The following is a 17,897-nucleotide window of genomic DNA, read 5'->3' as shown; positions in this document are numbered from 1 at the left end:
AGGGTTGTATGTGTTTTCTCATTTTAGTCAATCACTAGCATGGCGTGCACAATGTTAATCGGGGAGTGCATTATTTTAACTAAAGGATTCAAATAATTTGAACTGCGAAACTGAATAAAACAGCAATAACAGGACACAACCTCACATTATCTTCACTACATACCTACAATTTGCACATTCATTTGTTTCATGCTGGCGCGGAGTACCACCTGAGCCCTTTCACAGGTAATCTATAGTCAAGCCTTGACTGAGGTCTCCCTCAGACTGAATAAGACGTTAATGGATTGTAAATGTAAATTTAAATGCATGTAAATGTAAACAGATATACATGTATTTGAATACCAGATTATCAGGGACAATACTGGTTTAAACACCACTGTGCTATTTGTCTAGGTGATCTTGCCCCTTTTATGTCTATCGGAGCTTCGACCCAAACACCACTGAACAAATTATTTGCACAAACGGGTAAAATATGGACATTTTTCGGGCTCAGAGGTAATGATTTGAAGTGACAGATTGTAGAACGGAATGAACTCCATTGTGCCTAGAAATACAAGTGTAGGGATAATAATAAAAATAATAAAAATAACAATAATAATAATAATAATAATAATAATAATAATAATAATAATAATAATAATAATAATTCACTCTAGCAGGACTACTCTTCCCCACAGTGGCTCGTTAGCTATTCATTTAAAATCCTTACAGTAACTAAATAGCAATCGTATGTCCACAGAATTATCGGATCTTCTTTTCTTGATTTTTTTGGGTTAGTCAAAAACGTATTTAATAAACTTAATTCCAAAATCTACCTACTACTAATAACGATCTTAAAACAAGAATCCGCCCTCCCGCTCCGTTTCTCCAGAGCGCCGAGACTGTGGATTGATCGCTGTTTTCCCGCAGTCCCTGCTGTTATTTCCCTCTCGCCTGTTGATGTCACTCTTTATTCCTGCCTTTCCGAGCGTTCTCCGAGTTAGTCTCCCTCTCTCCTCCCACTCCCCCACATCCCCTCCCTAACCTCCCCCTCCCCCGCATCACTTCAAACCCGGATGGATGACTTCACTGTTCCGCCTGGGTTTCCTTTATGATCCCGGGATCTCCCAGTTTTCTCATCAGACCTCTCCGAGCGCACAAGCGAACACTTAGCTCCTCTCTCTTGCACACCTACAAGCAACCTCCACAGCAGCAGTGTGTTTGTGTGCGGCACCTTGGCACCTCGCTTAGCTAACTCCACACGAAGACTACAGGTGACAAGTAGCTTAAAGGGACTGTAAGAGGACGACATAAAGTGCAATTATCTTCGGGGAATCTGCACTACACAGACAATTTGCACCCAGCTTTCCACATTTTATCTTTTCCGTGCTCAGCATCTAGTGCCATAATGTCTGAAATCCTGCCATACAGCGAAGGGAAAATGACCGGCTATGGAGCAGACAGCGAAGTCAGCCAAATTTCCTTCAGCTGTCGGCTCCAAGACACCAACACCTTCTTCGGGGGACCTCAAGCAAAGAGACCACCCAAACTTGGACAGATCGGCAGAGCTAAGCGAGGTAAGCAGTGGGAAAAACAATAGTACATATACTAAAATGTTTTTTTTACCAAGCTTATTACATTTAATATTTTACTTTAACAAGATGACAGATTCGTGAAGCGACGGTATACTTAGTTCGCACAAATACTTGAGTGGAAAAGCTTAAGAATTAAGAATAAAGCTGCAGCTATCGACTTGTAAGCCGACAGAACGAATGAACTGAAAATGATGTATTGCTGCGTTCTGGTCTCTCCAAAATTTAATGTGCCGGAGAGCACCAATGATTACGAAAACAACCATAAGCAGGAACAAAAAAAAAATCAAAATATCTTGTTATATTTACTACTGTTACCCCCTGAATGATCAGTCCTGGTAAAATAGAAACAGAAAAAAATTAACTACGCCAAAGCAGTTACATAATAATAATAACAGCAACAACAAATAATGAAAAACATATTTTCTATTTTCTTGCATTACCCCTTCCTTAATAACTACGCCGAAGTAACCGATTGCTTTAAAATAGTTTATAAGCCGCCTTCTTTCCTAGCTCCCGTTTTCATTTTATTTTTATTATTTCCATTAATTTGGATTTCAGTAGAAATTCTCCGTATATAAACAAATTGAGAACTTGTTTTCTTTCTGCGACCTTTTCTACGTTAGACCTGTGAAAAGTCAGCGTTTTGTTTTTGTATTTAGCCCTATAGATACATTAAAAATATTCGAAGAGTTATTTTGAAGTCTGGAGAGCCACCTTTAATTGAGGTGCAGTAAGACACTTCCACTGTATGTCACAGATGTTCCCTCCACTACGGAGAAACATGTCACGGTGATTCTGTATACAGTATGTCCTTTTAGGATGGTCAAAAAGTATAAAACCACGCAGTAGGACAGGATCAGCGCTCAGAGTTGATAATACCCCTTGAGACTTAACTCTTTATTGCGAGCGACCAATTGATTACCCGTAAAATTAGTCAGCACGTCTACAGATTAAAGGTGATGTCATACTAACACAGTTCCCTCTATAATGATTTATGTGGCTCTACCTTATTTATGACGCGTTTGAATGTATGAAACCACACATTTTCATTGACATCATCCAGGACTACATTGCGTAATCAAGTGATTGGGTATTATTACTGATCATTCACTTTATATTATCCATACCATATACACTTCACTCATATTTTATGTTAAAATGGTTTTGACACATTCAACATTTTGTGACTGTGAATGAAAACAACTGAAACACCTTTCGTTTTTATTCTCAAATGTTACGCTCCAATAGACATATGTGCAATATATAAACCATTTTCTTCCGTTCCCCCCTGCAGTGGTGATTGAAGACGACCGAATAGATGAGGTGCTTAAGGGGATGACGGACAAGTCGTCACCCGGCGTTTAAACAAGTAAAGGGAGCCTTTGCAGACTTTTTTTCTCACCGGTTTGAAGCACTTTTCGGCTGTGCATGTTTGAGGATTGTAAGGAGAAACGCAGAAGGGATGAAACGAAGGGGGGAAAAGACAGGGAAAGAAAGACGAAAGAGAGAAGAAAGAAAAGAATGAGAGACCAAGATTTATTTTGGGGTTGCTGGCAATTCTCCAAACAAAACCCGATTTCCAAACCACCGCTGCGCAGAAAAGCTGTCGAGATGGCTGATTCGTGCAGCTTCGCTTCTCAACTCCTGCCGATGTATAGCGATGGATGGACTTGCCATTTCATCACCACCTTCTTCCAAAATGCGCTGTAAACAACAACAACATCACCGACATCAACTGGAAGCTGAAATTCATTTCAAGCACTATTTCTGTAGCTGTACAGTATCTAAGCTCGAAGATCATCTTTTCTTTTCCCATACCTAAGTAACATTGAAAACACGATCCGCGACGCCGCATTCGAAGGAGCTGTTCTATTCAGCACTGTCGAAAGGCAGAATGCATTCCTAATGCTGCTAGAGCTGTTTTTTAAAAAGAGCAATCACAGACATTCAAATCCCGTGCATTTTTTAAACGACCTGATGTATGTAACATTTCAGAAATATATACAAGGACAGCACCGTTTTATTGTTTTTTTTTGTTTTCATTTTTTTTAATTTGAAGTTCAACAAATACATTGATAATTAAACGATCTTAGGAGGAAAATGCAGCTTTTTTCAGCTTTGTTTTTTGTAATGCAACAAGTGTACAGGCGGGCGACTTCAACAAACCCGCAAAAATTCATCCCTTAATTCCAATAGTTCTAAATGACGGAAGTTTTGTTTTCCGCCCAAGCCAGCAGGGATGGTAAAAAAAAACATAACAATAATAAAAAAAGACTGACGAAGATGGTTTTTTTTCCTTTGGTTAAATAAAAGTTTACTTTTTTCTCCATCTCTTTGCATGAACTTCCAATCCTGGTGCCAACGCGGGTGTCTCCACCATTCCTATCTACCCTGGCACGCTTATTTTTAACAAAATTCATATTTGTATTTTTATATCTAAATATTTGTTATTTAAATGATATGCTAGTCTAACGTCTTACAATTCATCAACAAAAATGTTTGTACTTGGGAAAGGATATTCAGACTGAGACGAACAGAGAATCTAAGAGATCTGGTTTTGTCTGTCTCATTCTATATCAAGTATTTGGGAAAAAAGACTTATTGAATGTGTTTCGGTTTTTGCACACATCAATGTTAAACTATTACTACAAAATATTATACTGTGACTTGAGCTTCGCTGATGGATTTGTTAGAAATGGCGACTTTAGAATTTATTGCACTGTTTACGAGTACCTTCAAATAACACGTTGTTATTTGACCACTTTTTTGGACATTCAAGTTGTGTTTTTTTATTTTATTTCTTTTGTACCATTCTTTTGAAGAAAACTGAATATGGTTTGTTGTGCATGAAACCTTAATATTTTCAATAATGAAACATCATTTTATGAAGCAAAAAAGCAACAAAAATGTCATGACATTCTAAGAATGATTCATTGTATATTATGATGCCATTTTCACTGTATTTGGTGAATTAATAAATGGTGAAAGAACATGTAGAAGGTTGTGTTGGTATTCATTTACTGTGTGTGCACGTGACATAAATGGTGCCATTACATCACTGTCATCAGATCCCCCATCTCATTGAATTGGCTGGAATAGAAGTCTTACTAGTTTTTCTTTTGAAGTGTACATTTACCGATTGAATATATTTACCATTGGGGTGGATAACATGACCGAATGACAGGGAAAGATAATCCAAAAACTGCCCAGCCCAAAGCCAGTGCTCAAGACATCATACATGACTTCTATACAGTATTGAATATACAACATGGAATTTGCAACCCTAACATGGCCTAAACTCTATAGCACTGCAGGGGACTTTATTTTAATGAAGGAAAGAGGTGATTTGTAAGGCCACCAATAACTTGGCACACCCTTCTGAACAGTATGATTCACAGTTAGAGGAAGACATGTAAAATGACATGACAGGGAAGGATAATCCAGAAACTGCACAGCCCAAAGCCAGTACTCAAGAGTTAAATTAAAACCTCACACCACTGTAGCATTTCGAAGGGAAAAAAAGATACATACATAAAGTCCCCTAAGAAGATCTAAGTAAAAAAAAAAAGAGATCACAACAGAACAAACATGCATTACTAAAGTGCTGCTCTTGTAAAACAGCTGACAGGTGGACAGTTCTATGGACACTAGGAAAGACAGATGTGCTGCAATTTCTGTAGAAAGCAGAGCAAAAAGACCAGGCTAAGGCTAAATGGTTCTTGGTCTTCAAGTTGAGATCTTCATATTGCATTGAGTGTGGCTGACCCAAAAGCCAATTGTCGGCAAACCATCAGTTTTATAAACCCTGATGCACTTACATTTAATACTAATTATTACATAGAGGTTCTCAAAACATGTGAAAGATGGTTTTATACACAAAGCAAGATGAAAATATTCTGCCTTTGCTTTTGTGTACTGTAGAGTCCGTGTTACAGGTGGAACATGAAACAACAATTGTCATTACGTACACATGGTATCTGACAATTGTGAACTTTATTTGGTACAGAAAATGACAAATAATTATTAGTATTACAACAAAAACAACAGTTTGGTAAGTAGGTATTTCGAAAAGAGGGCCATGCATGGAACAGTCATGCTACTTCAGCTCTTTCTTGCAAAAGAGATGAACAACCAAACAACCACACTTTGCTTCTTTTTAGTATGTACTTAAGACAAACTTGATACTTTAAGGTTTCATTTCCTGCAGAAACATTAGTACGGATACACACTGAACCGTGGACAGTGAGTAAATCGAAGTGGATTTCAGTTTTTTTTGTAGAAAGCCCTGGAGATTTTAGAAGCACCCGAATCCTGACGCACTCTGCAGAAGTACGCAATCTATCTTTGTCTCTTTGTCAGACAGGACTTTTTTATTTAACATGAGAGTTGATTTTAAAAAGCACTGGACGTGTTTACCTAATAATCTGTTTTTACAGAAGTAATTCAAGAGCAGCCATATCCGCCGTTGACAGACAAACATGCCCTCAGATTTGAAAATGAGGTTTTTCCTCTAAGGGTTTCACCATAGTTAACACTAGTGCCTCACAGCCTCGGGTTTATTTTCCTCTCCTAGGCTGCCTGATTGTGTGGAGGCCTCTGTTTGTGTGGGTTTCTCTGGGGAATGGTCAAGGCAAGCTTCTTCTCAAGACAAGTGCTGCAAGCAGGAATATAGAGAAAGACCAACACATGGGCATGATGCACTGAATGTCCTCCTCTTATTTGTGGATTTGCTGATGTCCTGATGGGTACTAAAGTTCAACTGGAGTCAAACAGACGAACATCAACCTGAAGACCTGAAGCAGAAACCAGTCTTCATTACTCCAAAGTCGGGAACTCTTTTCCACACTGGGATATACAGTATAAGTGAAATCAGTATAGAGTTATATTCTTGTCTTTGGAATACGATTTTATCTTTGGAAGCAAGAAGTTTAAGGAATATACTCCCCAGCTTTCATTAATGGTGTAACTTAGATGGAACCCCATTTCAAAGGAGAGGATTATTTTTATGCTTGAAAATAAGAAACTTGCTTGGATCACAGCAGGGTGTTCTCATACCTCTCATTACAGCAGCAGGATTAGGTGCGTTCTGTTACAGTGTGAAACGCTGAAGCAGACTAAATGTTGCTTGTTTTGTTTCACAACTCTGGAAACTCTGCTTTTTAAGTGCTATGCGAGCGTATGGTATGGAGAAGCAATGTGCTGTTTTTTTCAAGTCATAGAACACAAAGTTATTCAGTCAGGATAACAGACATAACAGAATTCTTTGCTTTAAAGGTATGAGGATATAGTGACAAACTATGTTCATTCTTCTTTTTGATTTTGTACTCAGTATCACCCTTCCCAAAACATTCCCTTATACTGTAGGTACAAATCAGGAGAGGGGTAGTTGAAAACAGACGTTAAAACCCTAGATCTCACATTGTCAGATATCTTCACTGGCTCATTGCTTTTTTAAAAAGCCCTTCATGCAGCATAATGGTGTATAAAGCTTGAACTGGAGACAATGAGAAACATGAGATACAAATAGTTATATGCTATGCAATGTCAAGCAGGGAAGATTTCTTAAGCCCTGATCTCGGTTCCTTAGCTGAAGACCCAGCTCAATCAATTTTGCTTGATCAAAAATGTGACCGGCTTGGCAATGCACAATTTTGCAGCATCTGTGTTTCTTTTAAATAAACAGTTATGTCATAATGGGTCAACACTTCTTCTGAGACTTACACAACAGATGCTACCTTGACCACAAGGCCAAACATTTTACTCACTCTGTCTTCATTCTGTGTGCCAAATTAAATAAGAAAGATTGTCAATGTACTGAAACACTACTTACTATCCGATCTTTAAGGCCATTGGAATGCATTCTAAACTAGTACTAGCAACTATAGTGAGGAAACGAATAAACCAGCAATTCGATGGTGTTTATTAATTAGTAAATTCAATAAGGCTAAGGACCCAAATTTGCTAACTGCAGAGAAAAGTCACTGTGAGTGAAAGACTGGAGAACGTTCTGGAGTACAGGAGGTATTTGCAATACTGATTTGTACATGCATAAAGGAATTCGAACAACAGCACAGAAAGACAGAACAAGCTGAACACAATCAAAAACAAACTGTTCTTTCTTAAGAAGTATAACCAAAATGGAGTCTAGCCTGTTAAGAGAAATATGCTATAAAACTTTAAGCAGTCAACAGTACTGGAAGAACAGAGAAGTCAGTTGAAAATCCTGACTAGAGCACAGCAGTAAATAAGTAGAAAGCAGAACAGACAGCAATCATCAGCAATCATCTGATCATCAGAAAGCTATCAAGTAAGAGCTGTGTGGAGCACCATGGGCTAGCTCCACAGAATTAAACCACACCACAGACCTCCCTTTCTAAACAAACATCCACCAAGACTTCAGCAGTCTGATATCTGTAAAAATACCACATGTGAAATGTAGGTGGTATAATGCAGGTTGTCAAAGTATAATGTGAGAAATAAATGTATATATAATATTAAGAATGAAAATCTCTAAATATAATAACAGAAATACACAGAAAAATATTTTGGGGAAGGGAAGCAGTCTGAGGTTTACCGAAGAAAACCCAGGTTATGAAAGTTGGATTCATACATTATACAGGGACAGTATAAACTGGACAATGCAATGAAAGATGGATGGAGAACAATTACTGTGATTTTGTGATCTCAACTGCTGAAATCACGTATAGGGAAAATTGGAACACAACGATCTGCTTACAATTATTTCTATCTTCCTTTGTTTTTACTGTATATCAGCAGGATAGACCTTCGGGATTCATGTGGACATGAACTAAACTGCACCTGATTTCAGCATGTCTGCACTCTCAGGCCCCATCAAAGCGCTTCCACCCCCTGTCAGAACACTACATTGTCCCTCTAGCCAAACTGGGATGGCAGTCTGCCAGGCTTGAGGATGCTGTTGTCAATAATGGATCTATAGCCATGAGGGATATGTAAGTGGACTTAATGCCAGCAAAGAAGTGCCAGCTTCTTTTCCAGTGACCTGTAAATACAACTGGGCTGTGGCCCAAGGTCCTAATGAATGAGCATCAATAATGTCACAGGCAGAGAATGTGTGACTATTTACTGTAACAAATTTAGTTGGATAAGTCTATGAATGCCTATTAGACTATGAGCTCAGAACAGAGGAACAGCACATACTTTGAAGGGGCAATTTCCAAGGACTGCATAACAGTGTATTTGAACAATGACATGCTAAGCTCCCAAGTGGTTCAACCAGGAACAGCACTTACTCCAGCTGCAGGTTGACCTCTATGACGGATGTCATGGGCAGAGAACTGGCCAGCATGGGAGGATTTGGCTAAACAGCAACATCTGGGAATTCCCAGGAGCTTGCAGGGATGTCAGTGAGAGTTGCACTATTATTCTAAAAAACACTACTGTAGCTCTCCTGTAAGGCACTGTAGATCTTGGAGTGTGTCACAAGACAAATGGCTTGTTGGAAGGGCAGGCTGGAGGGGCACGTGGGCCCGTCCTCATTCTTCTTGTGCCCTACAAAAGTCATTGTGGTAAGCTGAAACATAAAAGAAACACCTGATGGTTCCAAATTGGGTGGGCATGCATTGCAAAATCTATAAAAGCAAATGGACTTCAGGAATAGCGGTGGGACTATTCAAGAATACTGACTTTCTAGAAAAAGAAACGCCTGATGTAAAAAGCCAGGCAAATTGCTAACAATGTTAGTATTTGTAAAACATGATATGAGTCAGTGACCATGGCCAGATAAGCCACAGTAAGAGATCTGATGACTATATTTAGGTGTTCTTAGTATCTGGGAATTTAAATCTGGTCAGAAGTGATGAGTGAGGTCTCAGTGTGAACAGCTGCCAGCATGAAGTCCTGAAGATGCTGCACATCAGTGCCCCACCTTGGGTTCATGCCCACAGGCCTCCAATTTACTTATATATTCCCAGTAATATGCTTACATCTGTTTAGTCTTTCAAAACCATTCATGCAGTTGTGTACTATACAGTATGTAGATGAAAACCAAATAGACTTAATATATTCTATAATAAATTTAAGAAAATGAATATTTTTATCTTCTATATATAGTGCACTCAACATAATTATTGTCACACTAATAATTGGAGGCAAAAACACAATTGCATAACTGAATTATGAAGACATACTGGCTTTTGCAATGTATAATTCTATACATAAAATGGCAAGTTGAAAATCTTCAAATGTTTGTATTTCTGCTATCTGCTTCCAAACTGCCACTTCAAAGTCATCCATTGTGCAGAGGTACTGGTGTGTTCACAGGATAATGTTCCAATTATTTTAGGCAAATCAAACACAGTCTCAATCAGTTGCACCTGCTATCTCCTTCGCCTAAAAGCCAATCATATTGATGTGCTATAACCTTGTTGCATTGCAGGATTAAGTAATACTTTCCAAGTACTTGTGAAGAAAGTGTGCCGGAGTTTTTTGGATGTAATTAGCAGTGGCAGGAAAAGCAAAAAGGAAGAACCGCACTTGTGAAATGAATTGTCAATGTGGTCTTTTAGATTTGATAGCAACAATTTTCACTTATGCTTAGCATAAAATGGGGTGCTGAGAAACATTGGTTAAAGGCACTGCTTAGGATCTATTACTGCTATTTATAATCAATCAACAGAGTAACATTTTAAAATCTTTTGAAAGGAATGGGAAAACACTGATTTTCCTGTTAAGTATTTCAATTAAGTTATTCATCATTATTCATTTAAACAAAAAAGAATTGTGAGTCTTTCTTGAAAAAAAAACAGGTATCAGTTTTAACAGATATAACTATAAGCTGGGTGGTTGTTCCTCACTCTCTCAATACTTTGTTTAAAAAGGTACTCCCTGTCGTCAGAAACTCCCTTTCCGAGTTTCCACCTCCATTTTCATGTTAGTGTTGCAGCGTTGATTCGGAAAAAGGTCTTATATGGGTTGACGTTATCTATGCTTTAAAGGAGTTTGATGAAAAAAGTCAAAGATAAAATATCGGAGATAAAACACATTTTATAATGCGATAAAATAAATCTGTATTGTTTTTGCGAATGGACAGAGAAAATGGAATGTTGCTCTATAAAGGAATATGGAAGCTAAATAAAGAATTAAGAAAAGTAGTTTAAAATTAATTCAAAACTCCTTTAACACAGGCCTGCTGCTTTCACAATCTAGCTTTTGCGCTTTTATGATTTGAAGCCTGCTGGGATGTTGTGCTGTTATTTTTTAATTTCATGGGGCTCTTTTGGATAATCATCGCAATGGCTGCTGATTCATCGGTTTGCTCTCAGAGACAAATAAAAAGGGTTTTGTGGTTTATAAGAGCAGAGATGATCCTACAAAAGCAGAGCAAGTCAAAAACCATGTCCCATTTTTTCTGCCTTAAAAATAGATGGTAATTACATTTCAGCAGAGAATTAAAAATAAATGATTTCTGGTTTATTAATGGGCTTCTGGGCCCTACAGATATCCCTTAGAAAGTCTATATTTAAGCCAGAGAAGCACGTGCTTCCATTTGATGCTTCTCACTAAAAAAAACAGGGATTTGCATATGAGGCATGGGCAACCACAGCTCATCCAATTCGCACTTCTGCACTCTCGGGCTGTTGCAAATCGATGGTGCTTTCAACACATCCTTTCAACACAAAACTAGAAACCTTTATTTACAAAAAGCCATAACACATTCTGCAGGGTTTTGGAGGTTTTGATAAGGTAAGCTTCACCGTGAATCATCATTAAAAAAAAAGGTTGAGAAAGAGAGTACAGTCAGCTCTTCCTGTCGAGGAGAGACTGTACACATCAATACAGAAAATAATGCAGCATATATAACAATATAGGGAAAAAGGTAACAGCAAAGCAAAGTTCTTGATGACAAAAAAAGAACAAAAAATAACTTCAGCACAGATCAGTGATATCTAGGCTCATATAGAGTTATTGTTCTGCATGCTTCATCCATTCCATTAACTTCTCAGTAACATGAGACAATGACTCAATTCAACAATTAAGTAAATTCAGTCAAGATCTTGGGTGTAAAATCAAACATCCTTTGGAACACTAGTATCTACGCTGGTTGTTCTATACTTCCATATTAACTTTAAATTGTGCCAATTAGGTTTTTCTCCTTATTTCAATGTGCATGTCTGGTCATGTGGTAGACGTTATTCACAAAATTAATGTAATTGACTTGTATATGTTTCCCACATCTGCTATTCTATTAATTAATGTGAACTTGTAATGAGATAATGTATTATCATATAAGAAATTCATTTGGTTTTAAAGGTCTGCTCAAATTGGCAACCCAACCTCCTAAAAAAGGGAGAAACCCTAACTATTCAGAAATGATTCATAGCCTGAGTGTGAATACTCAGAATCACTTAATTACCAACAATTTAATGATAATCTATATTGCAATGACCTGTGTTTAAGGATGTGTTCTGGAGGCTGGAAAAAAATTAACATGAACATTTTGTTTGTGTGCAAGCAAGACAGTTTGATGGCTTTCAGGGGCTGGTATGTAGGTTCAAGTGTCACAGGTGGAGCTTATAAGGAGAGAATTGTGTCAGGAGAAACTCAATGTGTTGAAAGAGCTGTAGAAAACCTTGCTTTATGTCACCAAAAATAAAATAATTCCTTGAATCAGCATGGGACCAACATGTATGAAAGTCTTATTAAACATCCACTTTTAAAATTGTCTCTAAGCCTGTGATTTGTGGCTTGTGCAACATCTGGCAGTTGATACTTAATGTAGACAAGTGCAAAGTGTTTCATGCAGGTAGTAAAAAACATAAACAGAGCTTTAATTACCTTTGAAAACCAATTAAGTGTTTAAAGACATAATTTGTATCTTTGATAAAATATGGGAAAACAATAAAAATGGCAAACAATAATGGTGATATAGTTAAAAAAAGGATATTATGTTGAAATTGTACAATATACTGGTATTGTGTTTAGATTTGATCTACTCAATGAACAGCAATCATGTATATTCCTGTGCTCAAAGACATATGCTCTGACAGTCTGAAATAACTAATGTTTTGAGCTTTGGACAAAGACGACTATGCAGGGACATATTCAAAATTCTCAAAGACGTCGACAATGTTATAGAAGTCAATGTTATAGACATATTAAGAATTGAATGAGAAACACGAACCAAAGGAAACCAATCAAAACTATGGGTAAGTGCACTTATAATGGAGAAGAGGAGGCACAACAAAGGGTTGCTGGAACAAGCTGCCATTTTGTCAAAGTCAATATATTTTAAGGAAAGGCTGGATGAGATCATCAGATCAATTAGATACTAAAAACAAAATGAACTAGATACATCAAATGGCCTCCTCTAGCTTGCAGACTTTATGTTCTTAAGTGCACCTTACAGAGCTCTTGAGGAAATCTAAACACAATGGCAGCTCTGTGCTGATTTCTGCTAAACCTCATTCCTGTCCTATTGATCTGCTAGATGCTGTTTCTTGCATTGGCCTAGTTGCCTCAGGTCGATATAGTGGTCTGCTTGCCAGTATTGTCCTGCAGTCCCCAGAAACTGCACATTGCTCTCATATCTCCTACCACAACCACAATGAATGAATATACAAAGAACTAAGTGTGAATTATGGTTAAAACTTTTATTAGCACTTTTTACAACTATACTGTAACAGAGAATAAGGTTAACACAAACTCATTGACATTAAAACATTTCCTACTGTTTATGCTCATTTTAAAGCAACAAAAATATTTAACTTTAAAACATTTTACAAACATACAGTATAAAAGTAAATTTTTGGATTATGTATATCTTTCCCCTGTCACATCTAACTTTCTTACACTCCCTAACTCATCTGCTTGGGACTGTATCTTTTTTTATTTTATTTATTAATTTTATTTTAGCCAGTCTCAATTTCCTCTGAAAGCAAGAGCTTGGAGTTGTGGGGATGGGGGACTCACAGATGTACGACGATTCAGAGCCCACAGGTGAATCATAACAAGAAGAGGCTTCCGCACCAGTGGTGACATCCCTCTCCATCATGCCCCTTCGATTTGCTCTTACATACGGAGGACACGTCAGATCATCTAAACCAGAAGAACAGCAGAGCACTGTGCAGAATAGTCTTGTAACAAGGTGGAAGTGAATGAACAAGAAACCGCAGTTTAAACTACTCTCATGTTTGGAGTTTCGAGTCGCAACATAATTTTGTTATAAGCACAGGATTGGGATTTGTTTGTTCCTCACATCTCAGCTCACAGCTCTGAGCCCCGCAACCACAGGCAGGAATGAAGGAGTGTAGGCAGACTCCTCCGACCCAGCCTTCCTCACAATACTCATCTTTAACACAGAAAAGGCAACACAGTCCCGTTCTGGGGGATCAGCGCTGACTGGAGGGTAGAGCTGAGAGAGCCCTGGCTGACTAAACCCACCCTCCCCTCTGCAGCTCTCAGCCAGTCAGGTTATCACTGTCAATCAACTAGTGACACAGCCCAGACTTGAACCTGTGACCGCCTTTACTAATTGACTTACTTGGGATTGAACTACTGCTTTTAGTTTAGTATACAAATTCCATTCTCCTTTTGGTTGTTTAAAGATGTGGGGGTCCTACATAGATGTTTCAAGCGACTGACCTAAAGGGTGATGTTGTTAAGGTAGTCTTCCGAATCAGAGTCCTGGAACGTAACCAGAGTTGGGGGTCTCTCGCCTTCCAGCACCTTCCTTTCTAGAGCCCGATCCTCTGAGCTCAGCACCTCTCCCTTGGTTAGGACATACAGAAAGTATTGGAAACCTCCTCCGTAGCTCCAGTGTCTGACAGACCAGCCAAACTGCTCTCGGGCGTACAGCCTCTTCCGGAAGTGTGGCTGAGCAAAAGTGATGGAGACAAATCGGCCTCCTGGCTTCAGTACTCTACTGATCTGTGAAAGTGACACAAATTAAAACGGCATATTTAAGACTCAGATAAAAAAAAATCATTTTAAAAAGATTGCAATGACACAGACAGGCATACTGTAAAGACAATAACCTAACGTTATATAAGGTGACTCCAAAGTTACGTTCTGCAAAAACAGAAGAATCTAGGTAGACAGCTGGGTGCTATGGGTGGCCTGAGCCTCCTCATATTCTGTCTCTTGGCTTTAATAAGTGCTGCACTTCATTCTTCCTATTACTGTAAAGAATCTCATAGCAAGCTGCTTCATGTCATGTGATGGCTTCTCAGATGATTTATTCCACATTGAAGTGTGACAACTGGAAAGGCATGAATAATTCAGGGTTGAGAGATATGCCTTTCACTTTCAGAAGCACGGATGCCTTTAGGTGTGAAAATGCATTTAATTTTCAACATGCTCCTTAAATATTTAATTAAGGAGGGGGAAAATAACCAGTCATTATTTGTCAAAAAGGGTAGTAATACATTGCAGCTTGTTTTTCCTTGGATACTACCAAGAGTCTTACTACAATGTTTTCTTTTTCTACCTACTGTACATGTGAGCAATTGCATACCCCTAACATACAAATTAGCGCCAAATAGCATTGAAAAACCACAAATCAAGAAATACTTTCATACTGTAAAGAAGACCATAAGAGTAGAACAGAGAGCTATGTTCAAAGAACACAAAAATCAATTGGATTATTGGTGTGTATTCTGAATAGTCTTGAATCAGTTAGCATGGAAAACAAACACCTTTTGCCACAGGGCATCACAACAGAACTAGAACCCAAAGTACTTTTCTATTTTTTGACAAATGCTGGATTGCCTGCTGAAGAACATCTCAGTTTGTTGGGCCCCCCAACTATTTCACTAATTAGCAGAACATAAAGTCATCGTCAGGAGCCAACTTTCCAAGTGAAAATCGATTAATCTCATTCATGCCACAGTAAACTAACTTTTTAAACAGATTTTAATGCTGCAGACTTCAACAAAACTATTTCAAGAACTGCTTTTAGTAAATGACTGTGTCCCAGGGAGTTTATACTGTAACTTAGTATTCTTGACCATTGAAGATTGGCTTTTTTTGCAGAGGAGGTTGTAATTCGGTAGACATTTGCAATTTAGATACATTTTCGGCATGCTTTCAATTTATGTCCCAGCTGTCATTGTTCCTTTGCATTCTGCTTCACTTTTTTTGCACATTTCTTTAAACAATTATGTTTGCATTCATGGGGGGATAATTGAGTGTGGTGTAATTGCTCGTCTATACTAATTGTGTCATTTTTAGCTAATTGTCTCATTGCTAACAGCTGGGGTTGGTTACAATAGGAGGCTTTATATGAGAGACAAAGGATCTGCAATGGGCAGAAAATGACTTCAGGCTGTGAGATGGCAGACTAAATGCCTAAGAGGAAAGTAAGTGTGCATCTGAAGAATGTTATTCTGTTGCCGGTGTAAAACTTAAAAAATATTACAGATGTGCAGTTATTCAGACAAAAGAAAAGAACTGCCATAATGCTATCTAGCATAATGGTTATAGAATAATGACTGGCAGTAACTCTGCCCATCATGCAATTGAATCTTAAGTTTTCAACCAAACCAGTGTATGAAATGTTACGTAAATACAAAGCAGAGTTCATATCAGGTTAATTAAGCATCTGAACTCCTTACTTCCTGAATCTGTCAATTTTCTTGTTTTTAATTATATGAAATATTGCAGCACACAACATAAAACAGCTGAAAGTTTAACACTAATTTTAGTATTGTACAATAGCAATGTTTCATGCCCATTATTTCTTTGAAGGCTGTAATAAGATGTCACAGCAATATATGTAAACTGCTTTTCCCTTCAGCTTTGAAATCTGAATCATGTGGTTCTACTACCTGTGCATGATCTTATCTGTCTTCTATCTAATTTCATCCCTATAGGAAAAAGTCATTCTTTAACTCCAGATGGAGCTCATTTCAAATTTGCTCTAGTTAAACTATTTGATTTCTCTGCTGTGTACACACATTTCTGTTTGGAATTCCATAATGTTTCAATAGCTGGATTTAGTTTGCTCCTGGACATAGCTCATGGAATGACATGACGTACAGATTCTGTTGCTTGTCTTAACTGTGCCCTTCTAATAATAATAAGATCGCCACCAATAACTGAAGGACAGAGTATCCCAAGATCATGTCAGCTTTTAGGCTGGGAAGCCCTGACAACACACAAGGCGTTTGTTCACTTCCAAGAGCCCTGCTGGGCAAACCATTTTAAGAGACTGGCTTAATTTTGACTAGTGTTAAAATGCTGCTGAAAGATTTAACACCTGAAAGAGCTAAAAAATGATTGTTAAAAATACAAAACGCAAAATAAATAGAATTTCAAAGCTCAATTTCTCTGGCTAGGCCAAGAGCAGGCAAAAGGGGAACCACAGTGGGACTTCTGCCATACCTCTCCGTATTCCATCCTTCGTGTTAATGGTTGCCTGTAGAAAGATTACACCCCACTAATATCCACTTGTCTGTGATCACAATTATTTCCACCTGTAAAACGTCTTTCTATGGACATATGCTGTCACTAAATCCAAACTGATGGAGATTTATGCCATAGCCTCACAACAGTATAGTAATTTGAAAATGCCCCTGGGGATTTGACAATCCTTCAAAGAGACAAGATGGCAAGCCAACATGTGTAAATCTGTAGTGGTCTACCTCAATCTGTTACTAACTAAAAAGCTCTAATATATTGTAACGTAAAGCAGTACCTTATAGCATCAACTTCTTTTGAACGTATGCTCTAGTTTCTGATGCATTCAGCATGTATGGAGCATATTAGAACAGAGGGAATATACAGTAATCTGTGTAGTATGGTCCAGTGGATAGTTATTAGAGACGTGATGGTGGCAGCGGGAGATATTGATGGCTGGTTTAACTGGAGAAGTTAAGAGACTAGGCAGAAATTAATCGTTCAGTACGAAGAGACTGGGTTAACAATGATTAACGAATAACACATTTGGGTGCCGAACTATCTTTGTTCTTTGGAAGAATCAGGTTAAATTAAGACAAATCATCTCAGAACAGCTTCCCATAAGGCAGGAAGTATTTTGCACTGCTTAATAAGGGGCAATAAAAGCATGCAAAGAGCAGACAACTCCTTTACACCCATCCTTTTCCTTTAAGTCCTTTAATTGTGCATAGTCTCTTAAATGGCACAATTCCTGTCTTTCCTATCTCTGTCCACAGGTCTTCAACCAAACGCCATGTAGCGCCCCTGTGTGCCTGCAGCCCCTTGCTGGCAGTGAGTGAGTGAGCTGAAAGATTTAGCTAGCCAGGCATGACTGTACTCACTGTCAAAGAGGGGGGCACCCAGGCTGCTCCCAGCAGCACAGTGAACCGAATCAATCAATGTTTAGCA

The 17,897-nt window shown here is 38.2% G+C and overlaps 2 protein-coding genes across 3 annotated transcripts in view; one reads left to right on the top strand and one right to left on the bottom strand.

Moving 5' to 3' along the window:
• The first annotated feature begins 1,059 nt into the window (after positions 1 to 1,059).
• On the top strand, positions 1,060 to 4,573 carry camk2n1a (calcium/calmodulin-dependent protein kinase II inhibitor 1a). The gene is made up of 2 exons (XM_006637663.3): positions 1,060 to 1,556; positions 2,869 to 4,573. Exons 1-2 carry the CDS (start codon positions 1,388 to 1,390, stop codon positions 2,937 to 2,939), a joined length of 240 nt encoding a protein of 79 aa, XP_006637726.1. The 5' UTR covers positions 1,060 to 1,387; the 3' UTR covers positions 2,940 to 4,573.
• An 8,616-nt stretch (positions 4,574 to 13,189) lies between these two features.
• Positions 13,190 to 17,897, bottom strand: part of ece2a (endothelin converting enzyme 2a) — a 114,027-nt gene continuing 109,319 nt past the window's right edge. Inside the window, exons 3-4 of one of the 2 annotated variants that reach the window (XM_006637760.3) lie at positions 14,196 to 14,480; positions 13,190 to 13,649 (exon numbers count right to left, since the gene is read on the bottom strand). In XM_006637760.3, coding sequence (XP_006637823.2) covers positions 14,196 to 14,480 — 285 coding nt within the window. In that variant the 3' untranslated portion in view covers positions 13,190 to 13,649. Of the gene's footprint in view, positions 14,481 to 17,897 lie in introns of both variants that reach the window. The other variant, XM_015361263.2, reaches the window with a different exon arrangement.

Source organism: Lepisosteus oculatus, chromosome 13, assembly GCF_040954835.1.
Source record: "Lepisosteus oculatus isolate fLepOcu1 chromosome 13, fLepOcu1.hap2, whole genome shotgun sequence".
Classification (NCBI taxonomy): domain Eukaryota; kingdom Metazoa; phylum Chordata; class Actinopteri; order Semionotiformes; family Lepisosteidae; genus Lepisosteus; species Lepisosteus oculatus.
Note: the sequence above shows the minus strand (reverse complement) of the source record. Positions and strands in the feature narration are given on the sequence as shown.